The sequence below is a fragment of the Pelophylax lessonae genome, assembly GCF_965119305.1.
Source record: "Pelophylax lessonae genome assembly, chromosome: 2".
In the NCBI taxonomy this organism is placed as follows: domain Eukaryota; kingdom Metazoa; phylum Chordata; class Amphibia; order Anura; family Ranidae; genus Pelophylax; species Pelophylax lessonae.
This window is the reverse complement of record NC_138769.1, coordinates 369760249-369783976: the sequence shown is the minus strand read 5'-3', so window position 1 is coordinate 369783976 and position 23728 is coordinate 369760249. Positions and strand designations below refer to the sequence as shown.

The following is a 23728-nucleotide window of genomic DNA, read 5'->3' as shown; positions in this document are numbered from 1 at the left end:
AATATTTTATTAGATCTTTTCATGTGACAACACTGAAGAAATGACACTTTGATACAATGTAAAGTAGTGAGTTTACAGCTTGTATAACAGTGTAAATTTGCTGTCCCCTCAAAATAACTCAACACATAGCCAATAATGTTTAAACCGCTAGCAACAAAAGTAAGCACACCCCTAAGTGAAAATGTCCAAATTGGGTCCAATTAGCTATTTTCCCTCCCTGGTGTCATGTGACTCATTAGTGTTACAAGGTCTCAGGTGTAAATGTGGAGCAGGTGTGTTAAATTTGATTTTATCCCTCTCACTCTCTCAACATGGCATCTCATGGCAAAGAACTCTCTGAGGATCTGAAAAAAAAGAATTGTTGCTTTACATAAAGATGGCTTAGGCTAGAAGAAGATTGTCAAGACCCTGAAACTGAGCTGCAGCACGGTGGCCAAGACCATACAGCGGTTTAACAGGACAGGTTCCACTCAGAACAGGCCTCGCCATGGTCAACAAAAGAAGTTGGGTGCACATGCTCAGCGTCATATCCAGAGGTTGTCTTTGGAAAAAAGATGTATGATTGCTGCCAGCATTGCTGCAGGGGTTGAAGGGGTGGGGGGGTCAGCCTGTTAGTTCTCAGACCATATGCCGCACACTGCATCACATGGGTCTGCATGGCGGTCATCCCAGATGGAAGCCTCTTCTAAACATGATGCACAAGAAAACCTGAAAACATTTTGCTGAAGACAAGCAGACTAAGGACATGGATTACCGGAACCATGTCCTATGGTCTAATGAGATCAAGATAAAAGTATTTGTTTCAGATGGTGTCAAACGTGTGTGGCGGCAACCAGGTGAGGAGTACAAAGACAAGTGTGTCTTGTCTACAGTCAAGCATGGTGGTGGGAGTGTCATGGTCTGGGGCAGCATGAGTGCTGTTGGCACTGGGAAGCTACAGTTCATTGAGGGAATCATGAATGCCAACATGTACTGTGACATACTCAAGCAGAGCATGATCCCCTCGCTTTGGAGACTGGGCCGCAGGACAGTAATCCAACATAACGACCCCAAACACACCTCCAAGTCGACCCTTCCCTTGCTAAAGAAGCTGAGGGTAAAGGTGATGGACTGGCCAAGCATGTCTCCAGATCTAAACCCTATTGAGCATCTGTGGGGCATCCTCAAACGGAGGGTGGAGGAGCGCTAGGTCTCTAACATCCACCAGCTCCATAATGTCCTCATGAAGGAGTGAAAGAGAACTCCGGTGGCAACCTGTGAAGCTCTGGTGAACTCCATGCTCAGGAGGGTTAAGGCAGTGCTGGAAAATAATAGTGGTCACATCAAAATATTGACACTTTGGGCCCAATTTGGACATTTTCACTTGTACTCACTTTTGTTGCCAGCGGTTAAGACATTAATGGCTGTGTGTTGAGTTATTTTTAGGGGACAGCAAACTTACACTGTTATACAACCTGTACACTCACTACATTACATTGTGACAAAGTGTAATTTCTTCAGTGTTGTCACATGAAAAGATATAATATAATATTTACAAAAATGTGAAGGTTGTACTCACTTTTGTGAGATACTGCAAGCCTTTTTCTAACATTTGTTGCTAAGTTAAAATCAGTATTTTTTGCTAGAAAATTACTTAGAACCCCCAAACATTATATATATATTTTTTTAGCAGAGACCCTAGAGAATTAAATGGCGATCGTTGCAATATTTTATGTCACAAGGTAGTTTCACAGTGGTCTTCAAATGCAATTTTTTTGGAAGAAATATACGTTTTCATTAATTAAAAAAAAGACAAAACCATAAAGTTAGCCCAATTTTTTTGTATAATGTGGAAGATGATGTTATGGCTAGTAAATAGATACCTAACATGTCATGCTTTAAAATTGCGCACACCTGTGTAATGACGACAAACTATGGTACTTAAAAATGTCTATAGGTGAGGCTTTAAAAATTTTGTTCAAAAAAATTATTGCTATCGCTCTAACAATCGTGCCGATACCTCACATGTGTTTGAACACCGTTTACATATTCATGCGCGACTCAAGTACGCATTTGCTTCTGTGTGCAAGCACGGAGGGACGGGGCGTTTAAAATTTTTTTTAACATATTTACTTTATTTATTTTTACACTGTCCCTTTAAAAAAAAATGTTTTTGATTTATTTTATTGCTGTAACAAGGAATATAAACATTCCTTGTGGCAGTAATAGGCAATCTAATGTGTGTGTGCCCGCGCTTAGGAATAACTTAGTAAAATAAAACAACTGATTAATAGCTGCTGCTGATTACAAAGGAAAATAACCTTCACAAGATGAATGGATAAGGTTATTAATTTTGTTTGCTAACATTTCTGTATGTAAGTTATAGGCAGTGACAGGTACTCTTTATGGAGGGATCTGGGGTCTAAAAGACCCCAAACCCCTCCTCTGCACTTAAAAGCATTCAAAACGCCAAGGGAGAGGTGGGGGGGATGTCCTTTCCCGCTCCTTGTAAAAAAAAAATCAATCGGCTAATTCGCATTGGTTGTTACTACAAGAAAGCCGACTGTCGGCTCTAAACAACGGTACCGGGGTGATGACTCTAGCTGTAGGCATCACCTTGGTACAGCCCCTTGAAGCCAGGCATACTTGGGTTCCATCAGCGTGAAAAGTAATGTAAGGTAAATTGTTTGCCCTTCATGCTGTTGCTCATAAGAAGAACGTTTTGTTGGTGAAATTATTTCCTGTACAAGTTAAATGCTTGCATGTGAACAAGGCCCACAAGGCTGAAACGCGTTTACATTTTCTGTCTGATATTGTGTTTTTTTTGGAGACCCAATAAATTCTGAAGATTTTATAGAGCAAGCAAGGAGTTGTGGACTATCTCTTTTCGTGGTTGTAACAATCCCTATATTTATAATGCTACTGAGATCTGAATTTCCCTTTTAAAAAGTCAAATCAGTCAATATGTGTGTGGCAAACAATAGTAAATTCAGTTAGGTAGCAGCAAGCGCTGAATGAACTTCATAACTACAGTAAATGACAACCAACAACTCAATGGATGAAAGCAATTTAGAAAGCAACAAATGATCATTTGTTGCTTTCTAAATATGCCCCTTAGGCCTTGTACATACAGCCTTCAGTAAATGAAAGTATACAGCAGGTATTTACAATGCTTTGTGTAAGACTTTAAGGGCTCATTCACATAGGTTCAAGGCCTGTGCAACGCGCAAGAGCTGTTTCTTTATATGCCTGGAGCAGTGGGGAGCTGCATGCAGGCAGCCTGTGTTAGTCAATGAAGATGCAATGCCTGTATAGACTCACCAGCACATCCGAGTCTGACAGGCATGCAGGGATGGGTGCATGACCCAAACACACACAGCTTTAGACAAATAAACAAACAGATTTTTCAGGTTGTACGAGCTTCTGCGCTTGTGTGATTCCCAAAACAAACTTTAGTTCCAGTATCAGGATACTAAACATAGTTAACCAAAGCTGTTTGTAGACTTAATCAAGCTTTCAATAAAAAAATGCAGTAAAAATAACACCTTTAATGTAATAGTAAAAATAGTACAGATCAGAAACGTAGTCAAAACATAGCCAGGGTTGGAAAGCAAGAGGGTTAATCAGACGAGCCAGTAATCAGGGAGCCAGAAATCCACGTAGTCGGAAGCAGAAGATCAGGATCAGGAACCAGAAGGGACATTAGCCGGGCAAAGTCTTTAACAGGAACACAGCAGAGACCACAGGATATGTTAGACCAGGCAAAGGCACAAAAGGTGTGAACAAGGCAGTTTAAATAGCCAGAGGGGGCTGGCTGTAGGCTAGACTGATGAGGCAGGAATTGGTAAACAGGTGAGTCACTGTGGAAACAATGAGTGGCTGGTAAAATAACTGACCGCTGAGCAGCCAGAGCACTGAGAAGAGAGCTTCTAAAAGCTCAGCCCTGACAGCATGTGATCAGCACAGGACCAATTAGCACTGTTCAGACAGAGGATCAGGGGTCCTGCAGCTTCAACCAGCCAGTGATAGAAGTCACAAGACTGTGATATACTGCTGATGAGAAAAGGTATTTAGCAGTTTATATATACTAAAACTGTTGCATTTCCATGTTGTCCTGTGTACTGTGGGAGACCAGATATAGTGAATGCAGGTTCTGGGTTCAGTAACACTTTAAGATCTGCATTTAGTCACCCCAAACTGGAGCTGAAGATTGCTTTAAGGGCTTCAGCAAAGCTGCTCAAAGATTGCTGAAAGTTGTGCAAATGCTTTGTAAATGCATGCTGTACACACTTTTTTTGTACAAGCTGGAGCCTGTATTTATACCACACCTTAGTGACTTTTGTCCTTTTGTGTACATTCAGATCCTCACTAAAGTGGAGCTTCACCCAATAAAGTTTTCTGCTTTAAGGCCTCCTTTCCCACTCCTCTTTAAGAAATTTAAATTTTTTGGGGGGGAGCGGGTTCCCGGTTTTGACTAGATGATCCGAGATGGATTTCTCCTCTCGCCCTCCCTCCCAGCAGTCTTCTGGGACACGTCACAGGTACCAGAAGACTGCAGGACCATTCACGATGTGCAGCGCCGGCATCCTTAAGTGGAGCTCCACCCAAAAGGGGAAGCTTTGCTTGTCTGCCTCCTCCCCCCCTTCGGTGCCACAGTTGGCACCATTTGGGGTGGAGCGGGTACCTGTTTTTTTTCCATGGGGAATTGAGCCAGGAGTTCGGCCCCCTCCTTCCCCCATAGCCTTGTGGGAAATTTCACAGGTCCCAGAAGACTGCGGGCCATTCACAAAGCTTAATGCGCTTCGCACATGCGGAGTGGGTAACTGTCTGTAAAGCCACAATGCTTCACTGCTGCTTTCCCTGCACCAAAGATGCAGTATGCAGGAATTTTGGTGTGCTAACTGAAACTGCACCAAAATTGTAGGTACTCTTAGAAGTCTATAGGAAAGCACAGCTAACACACACGAAAACCGCGAGTTAGCACCGCGCAATGGGGCAGTGTGAAGCCGCCCTAAGGCTCATATAAATATCTAAAAGAGAGTGAATAACAAAGTAAATTAAGCATGCTCACTGAAGAAATGATGAAACATGCACCACACACTCCTGCTAGAATCCAAATAGTCACATGCAGTATAGTGTATTTTTTTCTTGCCATCGTAGTTGGTGCACAGAGCAGAAATATAATGTTAAAGCTGACATTTGTCATAAAAGGTATCTTTCACTTAATATTAATCATCAATACCTTACCACTCAGAATAAACTTAATAAAGATTGATGTTCCAGTATTGCATGATGGGTCCTCCTTAATAAAGCTTAGATAGCCAGTAGCTGAAGGTACTCTATCATCAGTTTTCTAGACTTTAAAAAATGTTGTAGTAGAAGTTTGGTGGTTATCTCAGTTTCAATGAGTCAACAGTTCAAAAGGGAGAGGTGTGTGAATTAGGTCGGCAGGAAGGGTGTTGATCTGGTCCCTCTGTGTTCAGAGGTAAATGGCTTCAACATTTAGGAAGGGCATTTACTAAGCATAGGACAATATAATTAATGCTGGCAGAGATATTTTTCCGCCCTAATGTTGTTCTTTCCAGATCTCCCGCAAGCCAAAAGTCGCAGGCCGCTGGAGGGAGGAATCTCACCTTCCCTGTATCATTCAGTGAGTATTTACTCATACTGTCTGCTTAAACTGGTTTGGCAGCACTTCAAGAATTGACTGTTAATCTCTTCATTCATAGAAAACATGACAGATGTGTGGAGATATGAAGTGAAACCTAACCTTATGTATACTTATTAAAGTGTTTGTTACCATACAAAAAAAAAAAAAAATTATTCGTGTTCCGTTAAAGCATGTTATACAGCACAGTGCTTGTGCTGTGTAATTTGGTCCCCCATATCACCTGAAAAATCTGGCTGATCCTGCCTGGTTCTGCCCTCCCCCTGTACACTGACCACGGTTTATCATGGCTGCTGAGCCCTGACACGGTGGTCACATTACATGCCTCCATCATCCACAGCTCTCCTCTCTGCTCTCATGTGTCCTCCGCTGTTAATCCTCAGATCTCTCTTCTCTCTCCTCCCCTCCTCCCCGGCTGATGTCAGTGGCAGTGCTTGGCCCTGCTCGCTAAAGCTGTCAGCTGGGCAGAAGAGAGAGCCGAGGAGTCACGTGAGCGCCGGGAGACACTCTGACACGGTATAAGGTATAATCTGCATCTGTTTAAACAGCATAGGCACAGGGACACATAGAATTTTATAACAGAGGGGATGGCATGCTTATACAATAGTGGGTTAACAACCAGTTTAAAGCGGAGTTTCACTCTCACACTTCTGATGCCGATGTCGGGGAGAGGCAAAGGAGAGAACTGACGGTTCGGGCGGCCGCTTTGCTGGATCATGGGACAGGTGAGGGTGTGTTTATTAAAAGTCAGCAGCTACACTTTTTGTAGCTGCTGACTTTTAATGAACACAAACCGACTGGAACTCCCTTTTAAGAATGGTGTGTAATTTTTAACATTAAGAAATTGGTAGTTCATAAAAACACAAGCAACTCTAATAAATAAAATCGAATAAATTGATTTGAATGTAAGTCGCATCCAAGTTGGATCATCATCTTAACTAATTCGACTTGTGGCATGCGACTTGTGGGCTGAGGATACCAAAGGGAAACCCCACACCAAAATGTAAAAAAAAATAAAATGGTGTGGGGTCCCCCAAGACCATACCAGACCATGGATTTTGATGGGAAACTCCACACCATAAAAATGAAAAAAAAAATAAAAAATGACATGCCCCTCCCCCCAAAATCCATACCAGACCCTTATCCTAGCATGCAGGTTGGCAGGTCAGGAAAGGGGGGGGGGGTGAGCGAGCATGCCCCCCCTCTTGGACCAAATCAGGCCACGTGCCCTCAACATGGGGGATGGGTTCTTTGGGACACACCCCAAAGCACCCTGTCCCCATGTTGATGGGGACAAAGGCCTCTTCCCAACAACCCTGGGCGGTAGCTGCGGAGGTCTGCGGGCAGGGGGTTTATTGGAATCTGGAAGCCCCCTTTAACAAGGGGGCCCCCAAATCCCACCCCCTATGTAAAATAATATGGAGTACATTGTACCCCTACCCATTCACCAAAAAAAAAGAAGTGTAGTGTTACAAAAAAACAAGGACAGTTTTTGACAAGTCCTTTATTAAAAATTAAGAATGTCCCCGTTGTAGCTCCAATGTGTCCTTTTTCTCTGGTTCCGCCACCGATGTTTTCTTTGTTCAGTTCTTCTCCCTCCGCTGATGTCTTCTCTCTTCGGTCTTCTCCCTCCGGTCTTCTCCCTCCGGTCTTCTCCCTCCGGTGATGTCTTTTCCCTCTGGTGATGTCGTCTCCCTCCGGTGATGTCTTTTGCCGCCACCGACCCGCTAAAAAAAAAAAAACGATCTCGTCAACGTCAGCCGTCACAAGGGGGCAGGGTCTTTGGATGATGTTCACGAGATGGCTACTCCCCATAGCGATATAAAAACCAGCAGACAACAGAGCTGACACAAGGGTGGAAGCTTGCGTCGAAGGAAGGTCGTTTTCTTTTTTTTTTTTTAGCGGGTAGGCGGCAAAAGACATCATCTGAGGGAGAAAAATGGAGGAAGAGGTCATCAGAGGAGGGAGAAGACTGGAGGAAGAAGACAGCGGTGGCGGAACCTGGTAAATAAGACACATTGGAGCTACAACAGGAGACATTCTATATTTTTAATAAAGGACTTGTCAAAAACCATCTCTTGTTTTTGTAACACTACACTTCTTTTTTTTTTTTGGTGAATGGATAGGGGTACAATGTACCCTATACTCATTCACATGGGAGGGGGGGGATCTTCCAGATTCTAGTAAGCCCCCTGCCCGAAGACCCCAGAACCACCACCCAAGGTTGTCGGGAAGAGGCCCTTCTCTATATTATGATTGGGACAAGGTGCTTTGGGGTGGGGAGTTTAGAGCCCCCCCAGCCCCAAAGCACCCACCCACCGCTCCATGTTGAGGGCATGTGGCCTGGTATGGTCCAGGGAAGTGGGGGGGCGCTCAATGGCCCCCCCTTTTCCTGACCGGCCGGCTGCACGCTCGGATATGGGCCTGATGTGGATTTTGGGGGGAACCATAGGCCATTTATTTGGCGTGGGGTTGCCCCTCAAATCCATACCAGACTAAAAGGAATTGTTTTGATTGGTCAATGGACAAGTCGCAGCCATCTCAAAGTCAGATTAAAGTCGGACATGAAGTCGCAGGACAAAGTCGGTTAGGAAGTCATGCAACTTCAATGTCGGAGCAGTATGAGCCCGGCCTAACTAGGGGTAGAAGCAAGATAAAGCCATGTTGGTGTAAAAAGGCCTATTGTGGTTTGACAGCAGTTGTAGTGTATGGTAAATACATTTTAAACACAAAACAATCTCCACTATCCTACCCCACCCCACCCAAAAACCCACCTTCACCACTCCCTTATCGCCCTGAACCCAGAGTTAAGGAGGATAACCAGACTAGCACCCTCCAGCATGTGGGTGCTGGATGACTTTTAATTAAGTGTGACAGACAGACAGACAGACTTTTCTGGTATGAATGGCGTTAAATTTTATGTACTGTGACAATCATGATTAGTGAAACACATGCAGCAGAGCCCACACATGCAAAATAGCCATAAGAGCAGATTCACCCCACTTGCATTGTGTTAACACCCGTTACTGAAATGTTATTGCATGAGCATATGTGCATTGTAGTGCCCTTCATTTTAAATTGTACCCCAGCATACATATACAGTGAGTAAAAGCAGACCTGTAATACAGTGCATTACAGCACATATATGCCAATGCTAGTTGTGCCGCGTTGCTGAAAATAATGTTTCTTTATGCTCTGAGCTGGCGCAAATTATCATGCAGATTGCAATTTTTTTTTATCATCCATTCAATTTAGATTATCCAGATTTTTTACGAACAAAAATAACATTTAAAGCGGTACTAAACGCTCCTATCCTTTACAGCCAAGGAAACTGCCATCTTGGCCGCTGTTTGATCTACAGTTGCAATGGTGCTATGCATGCATGTTATCAGTTATAAAACCAGCTATTTAAAGGCTTGACAGTTATTTACAGCATGCCTTGTATGTATCTGTTTTGGGCAACAGTTAAACCGATGGGGTTTATACTGTATAGTATATCTTTAATACCCCCAGTATAAAGAACATTTGGGAATTTATAGTGACAAACAATTAGACATTTGTGTACAGTATTTTGTTAACGTTCGTATTCTCGATTTGTAGTTGCTTCTGTGTTTATATAATAATTGGCTGTTTTTGACAGTGTTTTCCGTAATGGTGATCTTATGACACCTCCCATCCGTGTTCTCATACCGCCAAGTATTCTGAGAGAATGGGAGCTGGTTTTAAGTCTACTAACTGAAAAGACCAACCTGTACAGTGGAGCTGTAAGAAGGTAAATACAGTATGAATGTGCATCGGAGAACTCTGTCTGTTTAGCTCAAAAGCTTTTATGGGAGATCAATCATTAAATCAGAACCAGTAAGCACTTCACAAAGTATTCATTGCAACCAATCTCATGAATACTGGCTTTGTAAGAGCACACAAAAATACACTGAAAATCTAGGAAAGTAAAATGCTAAACACTAAACACTGAAAGGAAAAAAAAGGTTATACAATATTTTAACAATCTAACAGTATGCCCACAAATCTCTTAATCCATATATCATTGCTACTAGATGTATCTGAATTGACAACTCAATATTTCAGGCAGATGCTAGGGCCATATATTACTAAACCAAACCAGTGGAGCAAAACGATTTTTTTATTGAGCTAGCGTTACTGTATCTTAAAATAATTTATTTTGGGGTCTGACAAAAAGATGTATTTCAAGGAAAAAAAAGTTTAAATCGGTCAACGAAAAGTGTGGGTTTTTTTTTTCATGTTTCCTGTACTTTGCTAGGTACAGACTGGCAGATTGTACAACATTGGCCATTCTCCAAATTATCATAAACTGTAACACATTATACACACACTTAGGCTAAGTTCACATGGATACCGAACGCAGAGCTTGCTTTGCATGACCAGTAATTCAATATAGCATGTAGGTATGGAATGTATTGCTTAACACATCCCAAATGCTGCATGTAGTGTTCTGATCAGTGCATTGCCCAATAAATGCAGAAGTGTTCTGCCCAATTAAGCTTGGTACATCCTTCCCAACCAGTAACTGGCAGATGCTTGGTAATCGCCTCCTAATGACAACCATGTAAAAAACTTTAGCAAGGCAGAGAACCAAAAGTAGTAACTAGTCAAATTTAATTTTAGACCTTTGGTAATATGGTTGGTCTTTTCTCCAGCATTTTTTGCGTACTTTTGTTATTTGAATATTATATATTGGTATTTGATGCTGTCATGCCAGAAAGTGATTTATGCTGGTGGTACTAACATTTGGCAAACACATTTGGATAAAACTAATAGATTGCATAGTTTAGAATCCTCCATACAATTGCTACGGAAGCAGTGAATACATTTGAAAGACAAGGGGACCCCTTAAGTTTCAGTAAACCCACATCATAAAAAACTATCAATAAATACTGTATTACATGCTGTTCATACTCACTCAATTACTATGAGATTTAATTCCTGTATTCTGTAAAAAACCTGGTTGATCATGCTGCTCTCTATTACCACCTTCTGTTCATGTCCCCAATTCATCTAGGAATTTCGCAGCTGTGGTGGCAACTCTGCACATGCTCAGTTTTGAGTGAGTTTCTATGCTGAGCATTTCCTACCTATCACATCTGAGTCACACATGTGGGTGTATACACAGTGGTAAATGACAGCCCACTCCCTCCCTCTTCCTCCATGCCCACTAACCAGCTAAACACAATGGGGGCGGGATATTACAGTACATGTAATTTGCAGTGTGTTTTACTGTTATGTCCAAGTATGTAAGTCTTAGTGAACATTTTCTCTCTTCCAGGATCTGCACGCTGGATGGAGTCTCTATTTCTTTTGGAGCTGAGCTGGTATCTGGTGAATATTATGTTGCAGTGGGATCAGAAAGGTTTAAATGCCTCCCCTATGAGGAACTTCTAACACCATCTGGAGCAAACAAGTATGCAGTTCATTGTACATTGTTTAATATATGTTTTTACTAAATTTTGTATGCATTTTTTAAAAAATAGTTACATTTTCTTTGGATCATATCTATTTCTTCTGTAGAAGCCGTGCTGGTGTTAAGCGCAGGATTCCTAAAGTGGTGGTAAGAAAAAAGTTCATACAAAAATGGATTTGTATTGTTTTTTTAAGTATTCGGCAGACCTTTTTTGATCATGACCCTTCAACAAAAACAGACTGAAGGCCAGCTTCTGTCGGATTGGCTGCCATACACATAGGCCGAATGTCCTGTGTGTATGTTCAATAAAAAAAACGGCTGATGCCCGACATTCATGATAGCAATTTACAAATACCTCAATGGTGATCCAAGTGTTGGAAAAACTGAAAATGTACTATCAAATACTTACCCTAATTTTCCTTTCCTGATGGACTCCATGGCAGCATACGTTTGGGTAGCTCTGCCCCCAGCTCCTACCCCATAGGACTCCACTCCCATAAATTTTCAGGCTGAGCCAGGGGCCACGTTCTGTAACTGCTTATGACTCTGGGAGGGAACTCCTGCAGCCATGGAGTCACTCAGGAAAGGAAAATTACTGTAAGTATTTGATAGTAAATTTTCAGTTTTCCTGACAGACTCCCATGGCAGCATACATTTGGTGAACAAAAAAATGGTTTAATTTCCCCCATTAACAGACAGTACTTTAATGCCAAAGTTAACAGAAGACAAAGATGCAGGTTCCACACAGTAGTGAGCCATAAATGCATTTATAGACGACCAGGAGGCCACCCTGCACATCACTTCCAGAGCCACATGGTGAGAGGCCGCCCAAGAAGTCTACACTATTCTTGTCTAATGTGCTGTCACCGCCTCTGGAGGAGTCAAGCCCTTGGCCCTATACGCTTGCTGGATGGCCAGCACAATCCAGGCAGCAATGGTTCTGGAAGAAGCTTGCTTTCCTCTGTTCTTACCCAAAAAGAGTATAAAGAGACGGTCAGAGTGTCTGAAGGGAGCCGTGGCCCTCAGATAGGCTTGTAGTGTTTCCCCCACATCCAGGGGGTACGTACTGCCGTCTTGCGCTGTCTTAAAGATGGGAAGGACAATCTCCAGGTTTTCGTGGAAAACTGACGTCACTTTAGGTTTAGAATCAAACATTGAGATTGATCTGGAAAGAAGGTCAGGAAAGGCTCCTTGCACGACAGAGATGCAATCTCAGACACCCTCTTCACCGAGGTGATGGCCACAAGGAATGTTGATTTAGCAGACAAGTCTTTTATCGAAGCCCCTTGTTGCAGAGACAAAGAGAAATGTGAAAGGTAGTCAAGAATGAGCGGAAGGTCCCACTTAGGAAACCTTAGTCGGACAACCAATGGATGAATTGCCCATGCCATGCTGGTAAAGGCTAAGAAGGCCGAAGTTTGGACTTTGAGAGAACTGACACTCAGGCCAAGATCCAGGCCATGCTGTATGAAATCCAGAATGACATGCACTTCGGGCTCGATATATGACCTAACCGAGTCTGTGGCAAGTTCTGCAAATTTCGTCCAGATCCTGCTGTAGACCCTATTAGTGCTGTTTTTTCTAGTGCCCATCAGGGTAGACACGGCTCCGGAGCAGCAAGCAAGCGCCTTTAGCCTCTTCCTTTCAAGAACCAGACCCTCAGGTGGAGGCGATCTGGACACGAGTGTAGGCAAGTGCCCTGCAGGAGAAGATCTGATTTGAGAGGTAGAGGTATCAGCTCTTGATAGCTGAGCTGCAGAAGAAAGGGAAACCAAGGTCTGTTCAGCCAGAAGGGAATCACAGCTACTACTACCACCTTTTCTCAATAGAGCCTCTGAAGGAACCTGAAGATGAGCCAAACCGAAGGGAATGCGTTTGCCTTTTGGAACCTCCACTGATCCGTCAGAGTGTCCACCTAAAGGGCCTGGGGGCATTGGCCTCTCGTCTAAAACGTCTCCAGGTTGAAATTGCATGGAGAGACAAACAGATCCCCCTTGGGGCTCACTCCCAGGGTAAGGTTCTACTTGAAGCACATCCACATGAAGGGACCACTTGTTGTTGTTCAGTGTAAAGCGGGAGAGAAAATCCGCCTGGGAGTTCTGCACCCCTGGAACACACACCGCAGAAATGTTGGACAGGTTCTTTTGAGCCCATGACATGATCGGTTCCACATCTTGCAGAAGGTTTGGGCTGCAAGCCCCTGCCTGCCTCTTTATGTAAGAGAATGCTGTAGCAGCAGGTCTCCCAGCACTCCCGCCGGGAACCAGCTTGCCCTGCCGAGTCCTGCTCTTGCAGCTTCAGGTGTCTGATCGAACGCCCGAGGTCCTCCGGTCACCCTCAGATGTTTCTCTGAGCTTTCCACGCCCCAGCTGAGTTGCCGCCTCACGTGAGCCTTTCAACCCTGTCTGACACCACTTCCTCCTCTGTCAGCCGTTAGTCACGCTCTGCTTCCCAGCAGCACTTTGTGACCAAAATACTTTGTGACCAAAATATCTGTATTGGTATCGGCCCTGGAAAAAACCTTATCGGTCTATCCCTAACCTGTGGCCCTGTTAAAGAGATTCACGCTCCCTATTTGTCCTGTTACCATTATCATTAAAAGGGAGATTAACAAAAATCCCAAATCGTAGTTGTCCGCAGAAAAGTATTGGAGGGGAAACTTTCCAATGTAGACAATAGTTCTAGTGACCCTGGGGTTCACAAGGAATTCCCCCTATTTGAAGGGATTTTCTTTCTACATCCTGTTTGGCTACAGGACAGGAAGTGAAGGGAAATCTCTGCAATGGGATACAGATAGCGGAGAAAAAAAACATTCTGACCGTAGTTCTAACCCTCCCTTGTTCTATCCAAATTAAAATCCCAGTTTTTATGAATGAGAACAAGTGTGCAGCCTATTAGTATCAAAAAAGTGTCATAATTCCTTATTTCTATAATTACATATTAGTGATTCAGAAAGTAAGCTGAAGCATCAGCATGGCAGCCAAAAAAAGAGCATTTTCATAAACAGACCTCAGAAATGGCAGCCTACATACTCTCTCGTTCTGAGTGGGCATCTGTGGAAGCCCTCCCAGAACCCCGTCCCCTGCGCATCCTCTGGGGTGCATATGGAGCACACTCTGTGACAGCTGTGTCCTTGGGACACAACTGATCACAGATCGCAGTAAAGGGCCAATCACAGCATCCATTTGCCAAGTGATCAGCTGTTTCCAATCACAGCTGACCACATGTAAACAGACTTGAAAGTTATCGGCAGTCCTTTCCTCACGAGCTATCACAGCATGAGAAAAGAAGAGCCGGTAACTGGCAATTCTGACAGGGCACATTTACACTGTCCATCAGTGCAACCTCATCAGTGCCCATCCATGCAGCCTATCAGTGCCCATCAGTGCAGCTTTATCAGTGTAAAATTGGCCTGGGCAGGAAGGAGGTGAAAGTGCCCAATTGAATAATGCAACTCATTTGATCCAATTATCACATGCAATATTGAAAAAGTGAATTCAGTATGAGTATATTCAATATTTGCCACAAAAACAACAAACGCAAGCTAAATACCACATAGACTGACATTAAAGTCAAATGGTTTGTCTCATCCCTGTAATCTGATGGATCACCAGAAGAAAGAAAATAAATGCAGCCATCACATCTAAGAATTGGTAAGCTGCAATATAATAAATGTTTGCTTTTGGGTTTAATACTGCTTTAAAGAATGTATGAAAGTAATATAGCTGGTTGATAAGGAGACGGAACCCACCGGCATCCTAACAAGCACGCTTTTTTTTGTGGGAACGCGGGGAAACGCAGTTCAGCACTGACTGTATGTAAAAGCTAGGGGTCCTGGGGTATGCTGCACGACCTAGTGATACTGGCTCCTGGGGGATCTATTCAAGCTGGAGGGGATCTATTTTTGCAGGGAGTCTATTGTTGCTGGGGTGGGTCTTATACTGCGGGGGGGGGGGGGGTAAGTAAGTAGTTGCTGGGAGAGATCTCCTGTTGTAGGAGGGGTTTATTGTTGCTGGCTCTGGGGAGATCTGTTGTTGTTGTCAGGGGTCTATTGTTGCTGCTGGGGGATGTTGTTTTGGAAGGGCAATTCTTGTTGAGGGGGATCTATTGCTGCTGGAGGGGGCTCCATTGTTACTGGCTACAGGGGATCTATGTTACTGCTTTTCTTGTTATCATTACCGAAATAATACTTGGTTCCCTGCTGACAGGAGAATGTAAAGGAAAGAGCTGACTTTAAAAAAATAAACATTGTGAGGCCCCACTCTGGTATGGATTTTGGGGAGGACCTCACGCCAAAAAACAAACAATAAAAACATGGTGTGAAACTGATACCAGATCCTTATCCAAGCAGGAAAGGGTGAGGGGACGAGCATGCTGGATGTTTATTTTTTGAGTGCAGGCTGTTGGCATGTGGCCTAGCATGGTTCATTGCGGCGGGGGAGGGGGAGTTGATACATGCTTGTTCACCTTATTCTAGGTCTGCCAGACTGCATGCTCGGATAAGGCTCTGATATGGATCGTGGGGGGGGGGGCTCATGCCCGTTTTTAACATTTTCTAATGTAAGCTCTTTTGTTTACAGTCTGCTGTAAGCAAGGAATCCCTGTTGACAGCAGGGATAAGTCATAGTTATTACTAAGATGGCGGTGTCGTCTCCTAAACAACCAATATCCCTGAGGTGAACTGTCACCCAGGCTGTGGTAAGTGAAAAAAAGAAAAAATAAACAAAATAAATACCACAGAATAAAAAAGTTAAAGCGGAGTGGAACTTCCGCTCATTTGCTTCCTCCCCTCCTCCGTTGCCTCATTTGGCACCTTTCAGGGGAGAGAGGGGAACGGGTATCTGTTTTTGACAGGTACCCTTCCCCACTTCCTCCTTCCCCCGCTGCCGCGCCAATTTGAATGCGCAGCGCGCTTTGCACATGCGCAATAGGGACCCGCCCGTGAAGCCGCAAGGCTTTACTGCCGGGTTCCCTGGCCGGCAATGGCGGCAGCAGCACCCGACAGCCGATGGAGACATCGGCTGTGGTGCAGACATTGCTGGACTCCAGGACAGGTAAACGTCCTAATATTAACCACTGAAGCCCCGGAAGATTTTACCCCCTTCCTGACCAGGGCCTATTTTGCGATTCGGCACTGCGTGACTTTAACGGACAATTGCGCGGTCGTGCGACGCTGTACCTAAACGAATTTGGCGTCCTTTTTTTCCCACAAACAGAGCTTTCTTTTGGTAGTATTTTATCACCTGTGCGATTTTTTGATCATGCGCTATAAACAAAAAAAGAGCGTAAATTTTGCAAAAATAACAATATTTTTCACATATTTTTATATGAAATTCCCAAAAACAAAATGTAAAAATCAAAATTTTTTTACATTTTAGGCCAATTTTTTTTTTACCATATGTTTGGTAAAAAAATCGCAAAAAGCGTATTTTGATTGGTTTGCGCAAAAGTTATTGCGTTTAATAACAAAGGGAAAGATTTTTGTTGTTTTTTTTTTTTTAACGCGTAATGGCGGCGATCTGCGATTTTTTTTGCAGGACTGCGACATTGGGGCGGACAGATCGGACCCTTGACTGACATTTTTGACACTTTTGGGGTTACCAGTGACATTACTACAGTAATCAGTGCTATACATATGGACTGTTACTGTAAAAATGACACTGGCAGTGAAGGAGTTAACTGTATTGGAGAGGGAGGGGTTAAGTGTGTCCTAGGGGCGTGTTTCTAACTGTGATTGGCTGTGGCTTGATGTGTAAGAACAGTGATCAACGGTCCTACATAGTAGAACCGTTTGATCACCATTCTTACACAGGGGAGACTGACAGGTGGCTTTGTTTACACTAGCCGCCTGCCTTTCTCCCGCTGTCACGGACGATCGCGAGTGCCCGGCGGACATCGAGTCCGCCGGGCACATGCGCGGGGGGGGGGTCCGTGACCGAGCGGGAGCGGGGGCGCGCATCCGGCGGCGCGCGCTCGCTCCCAAAACCCTTATAGGCTAGCGACGTAGCCCTACGTCGCTTTGCCTGTGAGGGGCTGACTGCCGACGTAAATAGTCGTGCGGCAGTCAACCGCTCCAATACTGGGCACTTTCACCCCCTTCCTGCCCAGGCCAATTTTCAGCTTACAGCACTGTCACACTTTGAATGACAATTGCGCGGTCATGCAACGCTGTACCTAAATTCAGTATCATTTTGTTCACAAAAATAGAGCTTTCTTTTGGGGATATTTAATCACTGCTGGATTTTACATTTTTTGCTAAAAAAAATTAAAAAAGACCAAAAATTAAAAAAAATAATTTTTTCTTAGTTTCTGTTAGAAAATTTTGTAAATAAGTAATTTTTCTCTTTAACTGATGAGGCGGCACTGATAGGCGGCACTGATGAGGGGGCACTGATGTTAAAGCACTAATATGCAGCACTAATGGGCACTGATAGGTGGCACTGATGGGCACTGATAGGCAAGGAGAGCTGATAAACGGCACTTCCTTGTTTACATGTGATCAGCTGTGATTGGACACAGCCGATCACATGAGTAAAGAGCCACATCATCGGCTCTTTACCGAGATTGGAGTCATTCCATGTCCCAGGGACACAGCGCGCCCACGATCGCAGCACTGCATGCCTCTGCAATCGGTGACACTATGGCGACGTCATATGACGTCGTCCCAGAATGAGGGCAGATCCCGTCCACCGTCATTTTAATATGAGGCGGAGGGGAGGAGGTTAAAGTGTGTTTTTTTTTGTAAATTGAATGCTTTTGGGATGAATACAGCATGAGTTATTTTAGCACAAACACTTATGATGTATTTAACTCTTAGTAAATTGAGCCCTGTGTCTGTGAATGCTCTGTCTCCTTGTGGCTGGCAGATTTAATTAATGTGTAGCTAGCTCTCACCTGCAGAGCACTGGCCTGAAAGACCCAGGGATTGTGGAATATGTAGTTTCCTCACAGTTTTCACACTTCAGGCATATGTCACGCATTAATGCGGTAATAAATTTAAAACTAAAAATGTTATCTATTGTAGCTTGCCAATTATTCGATGTGGTGGCCACATTGGTTTTTTTTTTTTTCTCCTCTGTTTTCCACTGATGATCTGGCCAGTAACACACCTCCTGTATTAGAGTACCTTCACGCTGGATGAAGGAGCACAGGAGCACCTCTGGACAACAGCATTGTCAGTCTGGGGAGGAGGATAGTGTTAAATGCAATAGCAGATTTAAATACACTAACTAATTGAAGCTGAACTCCAGAAAATACTTTCTAAACAGCTACAGCAACACTTTTTTCCTTTTAGGATTAAGGTTTTGGATAAATAAAAGCTGATTATTGTAAGCACCCCTGACCGTCTTGAATTGCTTATCTCAACCCTGAGCTGCTGCAACTGCAGGACAGCTTATTCTGTTGAAAAACAAAAGACTTACTGGTCAACAGGTGAAAAAGAAAGAAAGAAAGAAAGAAAGAAAGAAAGAAAGAAAGAAAGAAAGAAAGAAAGAAAGAAAGAAAGAAAAAGGAAGGAAGGAAGGAAGGAAGGAAGGAAGGAAGGAAGGAAGGAAGGAAGGAAGGAAGGAAGGAAGGAAGGAAGGAAGGAAGCCTAAAAAAGAGAATTAATGCAGCCACCATATTTGAGAATTCATATGCTGCAATATAATATTAATAATTGTTTTCTTTTAGGTTTAATTCCTTTTTAAACTGAGCAGTGCCATGTCCGATGCCTCATGTTTGTACACAAACGGAAATTATGCTCTGAACCTGGAAGTCACAAAATACTTGTCATGTCCGTGTTCATTACCAGGCCGTTTATATACAAGTAGTTAAAACCTCTTGGTTCGCAGGGTCCACCTGTAGCAGTATGTTTATTCTGAGCATAAAGACTCTACTATTGTAAAATATTAATTATACATCAGCACTGGAAAGCTTTCGGTGTTAAATTCACAGCCTGTCCAATACAGCTTGGGATCAGTGACATGATCTTGAATTCTCCATCACCACTAGCATTGGTAAATTTGAAATGTCAGAAACAGCATACTAGTACTAATATATGCAGTAGCCAGTAGTTGGAATTCTTAGTTCTTAGTTTGATTAAAGAAGAACCAATTTATGACTGTCCTACTTTTTTTTTAGACTGGCAAGAACTATAGTGTATCACATGATGGAGTTAGTGACTCTGTTCTACATGGCTCTCCAGTTCAGGTATGTGAATCTTACCTTTTTTTTTCCCTGGACCCACAAAAAGCTTCTATGATTATCCTTTTATCATTATTTAGGAAGATGAAAGGAGGGTCCATTCCACAGGTGCAGTACCAAATTCTTCCAATATCAAATACCCAAGCAAAGAGGAGACAGTCTTTCATGCGAAACCAGTGAGGGTACGTCCAACCCAGAAAGACACACCAAACCAGAATGAGACTGGGGGTGAGTGGTTTCCCTGAATTAATCTATATGTTACCTGGTTGGGGATAATTTGATGTTTTTTTGTCTATATACTTTTTAATATTGTTTTTTTCAGATGAAGGAGGGGTATTTAAAGTAAAGGAAGTACGACAAGAGCTTCATGGAGCCCAAGAAGTAAAGGAAGATTCTCATACACATGTGGAAGTCCCAGTAGACCAGGTCTGTTAGCATCAAAACTGTAAACAGAATGCAGTATTTCTTTGAATGGATAAGGAGAGTGGAGGGGCAGGTAAATGGCAAGATCTACCCTTGTCTATTCACTGAATGTCTTTAGACTAAATGTGATCACGTGACTGGGTTAAGGTTAGGAATCACTGAAAAATGTGTCCACTTCGTCTTCAAAAGCAAAGCTGAATTGTTTAAGCAGCGTGTAGGCAGGTGCAGTCTACTTGTTCCACTGCAGGTGGCGCTCTCCCAAACGGGCACCACATCTTGGAGATGAAGGCAAGGGATACACAGTTTCTTTATGGTTTCCTGGGTCACAGGGAAGCACCTGAATGGATGCTGATGCCCCATGTGACTCCAGCAGTTATCTTGGGTCAGGCGGAGCCTACTTAAGGCCCTGGCTCTCAGGCTTGGAGCGCTTTTGGCCAGTTGGTAGAGTAAGGACAGGTACCCCGCCTGCTAGGGACAGCACAAGCGATAGGGAAAGGTTCATGATTCTTTGGACATTTTCCCGTTTGGAGCACTGGACAGCCAGGCCTCATTGCTCTCTCTTAACAGATGCTGTCAACCTGGCTGTAATTGTTGGAATTTGTGAATGTACCAGTTGGGCAGGCGTCCGTTTGGGTTGTTGTGGGCTGTCGTTGCTTTACTTCAATACAAGTTTCCTCTTGCATTTGTCTGTGTGAGTTACTGCCACCACACATGCTGCAAGTCCAGGGCCGTCTTTCCGAATGGGCATGCCCGGCGGGTGCCCGGGGGCCCCACTTGCCAAGGGGCCCCACACACAGGGTGGCAATGATCTGTCCCCCCCCCAGGCCGGATTCGTTTACCTGGTGATCTAGCCCCCCCCAACCAGTTTGTCCCCTGGGAACAGGTGCCGGCTGCTTTGCTGCGGCTCTGAGTCTCCCTGCACTGATTGCTAGGAAGGCAGCCGAATGGCATCTAGCAACCAGTGACGTCCTGAGTAGAGGGGACCCAGCCTGCACAGGGAAGAGGATCCTCCTCGGCTCGTCCTCCTCCACCCCTACAATGGCTCCACCCACCTCCTACCTTCATGTGCTGTGCTAGTGTGCTGCTGTAGAAGGTAATTTAGACTGCTGCAGGCTGCTTGATTTTTCTCTCTCCCTCTCTCTCTCTCCATCCTCTGTGTGCCATGTACATCCTGTGTGCCATGTACATCCTGTGTGCCATGTACATCCTGTGTGTCATCCTGTGTGCCATGTACATCCTGTGTGCCATGTACATCCTGTGTGCCATGTACATCCTGTGTGTCATCCTGTGTGCCATGTACATCCTGTGTACCATGTACATCCTGTGTGCCATGTACATCCTGTGTGTCATCCTGTGTGCCATGTACATCCTGTGTGTCATCCTGTGTGCCATGCACATCCTGTGTGTCATCCTGTGCCATGTACATCCTGTGTGCTATGTACATCCTGTGTGTCATCCTGTGTGCCATGTACATCCTGTGTGCCATGTACATCCTGTGTTTCATCCTGTGTGCCATGTACATCCTGTGTGCCATGTACATCCTGTGTGTCATCCTGTGTGCCATGTACATCCTGTGTGTCATCCTGTGTGACATGTACATCCTGTGTGACATGTACATCCTGTGTGTCATCCTGTGTGCCATGTACATCCTGTGTGCCATGTACATCCTGTTTGTCAACCTGTGTGCCATGTACATCCTGTGTGTCATCCTGTGTGCCATGTACACCCTGTGTGTCATCCTGTGTGCCATGCACATCCTGTGTGTCATCTTGTGTGCTATGTACATCCTGTGTGTCATCCTGTGTGCCATGTACATCCTGTGTGTCATCCTGTGTGTCATGTACATCCTGTGTGCCATGTACATCCTGTGTGTCATCCTGTGTGCCATGTACATCCTGTGTGCCATGTACATCCTGCGTGTCATCCTGTGTGACATGTACATCCTGTGTGTCATCCTGTGTGCCATGTACATCCTGTGTGCCATGTACATCCTGTGTGTCATCCTGTGTGCCATGTACATCCTGTGTGCCATGTACATCCTGTGCGTCATCCTGTGTGCCATGTACATCCTGTGTGTCATCCTGTGTGCCATGTACATCCTGTGTGCCATGTACATCCTGTGTGTCATCCTGTGTGCCATGTACATCCTGTGTGTCATCCTGTGTGCCATATACATCCTGTGTGCCATGTACATCCTCTGTCTGTGCCATCCTATACTCGCCATGTACATCCTCTGTCTGTGCCATCCTATACCTGCCATGTACATCCTCTGTGTGTATTCTCGTGGGTGATTGTGTAGGCAGAGCCCCAGTGCACTACATTGCCCGGGGGCCTATAAGGCTCTTAAGATGGCACTGGCTGCAACCAAGCTAAAGTGTGTTTTGAGTCATTGTTCATCTGTATTGTGAAGCATTTGGCTGAATCTGAGTACGTAGTACAACCGTTTACAGTTCAAAATTCATCCTACTGTTTCTGTCAGCAGCCATACTGTATTATTATAAACACTAATGACCAATTTCTGTTGCAGCCATATACAGTATACCCACTGGTACATATGTCCTGGATGCAAACTAATAATAATATGTGTCTGAGAATATCAGATTCAGTAAATAATATAAACAATGTTCTTCATTTACTACAGAGAGAAGCAGAGATTGTGCAGGAAGAAAATGTTCCTCGAAAGAAGAGAGGCCAGCACAAAGAGAACTGTAAGATTCCTGAACTATATCTTCTGAACTATAACAAGCTTCTTATGTGAACAGATTAATGTAAATATTCATTTCTGTCTTCTAGGACTCTAAACCTTTGGACAATGAACACTCCACTACTCCTTAACTCAGAATCAAGATGATGCTAGTTAAAACATTAAAACCTAACAATTGTAGCTGAAATTAATTCACTAAAGCAGTTGATGAAAAAGTGGTCTTCTTCATTCCTACATTTTTATTCCCCCTTCAGTTCTTCACAATCAGCTGAAACAACCAAAAAGAAGCCTTTCTGAATTCAAAATATTCAATTATATAATATATTATCAATCATATCATTATGGTTAGGTGGACCACTTCTTTTTTTTTTTCTCCAGAAAAATACTGTAACACATATGGGACATTTGCCTTTGATACCAATTTTTACTTTTACTAAATAAAAAAAAAAATGACAAAATCTTGAAGCTCCATTATTTTTCAAAGTGACTCTATTGTTCTAGAATTCTTATACACACAGGGTGAATACAGGGAGATGGAGCATGGCTAGCTGGATGGGAACTGCAGCATCCTCACCCATAACTGTTGCAATATATGTCAATTCTAAAAACGTCAAATCATTCAGCCTAAATGTGTATGGTGCCCTGTTGGTACTTATTAGGGAAACATACTATTATTTCTAGAATGCATGCCTTGTGTTCATACACAAGAGAACATGGGGCATTAGGTGCATTGTGCTGTGTTGTCACCATAATGCATATGGAGAAATCAATTACATTGGCAACCATGCACATCTATACACACAGGGAAGACCTGAAGAATACTTAAGGAGAAAAATAGGATAACCCTAGTCAGCTCTTTTCGGTGTCAGTTAACACCTTATGTAGAAATGGGGGATGTGTAACATATGTTAATCAATAGGTAATTTATTATTTTTTTCTGTGTCATAGTCTCATCTTGACAGATAAGCACATCTCACCTTAACAAGTGAACATGTAATGTGTCAGGTTTGTACAATGCTTTGAACAGCTTTGATCTGTTGCAATTTTCTACACTAATGCAAAGAAGTAGTTTTATTTTGGAATGAAAGAATATGAATCACTATCAAACTTGATTCCCATATTTGGGTAAATAACAATTCACTGGTTTTATTAGATTGCAGACACATAGATTCAGCCACAATGAGCCATGACAAATGTACTGTCAGCACTGTAATGTACTGTCATTGCTGCTTTCCAAGCATCTACTACACTGTATATACTATACAATATTGTAAATTTGGGCTGTATCTGGAAGTCATTTGTGCATTCAAAATTGGCATTCAAAAATGATTTG

At 43.5% G+C, this 23728-nt stretch overlaps 2 protein-coding genes across 2 annotated transcripts in view; both read left to right on the top strand.

The window, feature by feature from the left end:
- Nucleotides 1–22717, top strand: part of DCDC2B (doublecortin domain containing 2B) — a 45485-nt gene extending 22768 nt beyond the window's left edge. Inside the window, exons 3-11 of the mRNA XM_082245155.1 lie at nucleotides 5565–5629; nucleotides 9288–9419; nucleotides 10950–11084; nucleotides 11192–11231; nucleotides 19206–19274; nucleotides 19349–19496; nucleotides 19591–19694; nucleotides 22333–22399; nucleotides 22485–22717. Coding sequence (XP_082101281.1) covers nucleotides 5565–5629; nucleotides 9288–9419; nucleotides 10950–11084; nucleotides 11192–11231; nucleotides 19206–19274; nucleotides 19349–19496; nucleotides 19591–19694; nucleotides 22333–22399; nucleotides 22485–22486 — 762 coding nt within the window. The 3' untranslated portion in view covers nucleotides 22487–22717. The remainder of the gene's footprint in view (nucleotides 1–5564; nucleotides 5630–9287; nucleotides 9420–10949; nucleotides 11085–11191; nucleotides 11232–19205; nucleotides 19275–19348; nucleotides 19497–19590; nucleotides 19695–22332; nucleotides 22400–22484) is intronic.
- PTP4A2 (protein tyrosine phosphatase 4A2) overlaps nucleotides 1–23728 on the top strand; it is a 326374-nt gene that overhangs the window by 132991 nt on the left and 169655 nt on the right. The gene's annotated exons all lie outside the window — the stretch shown is intronic.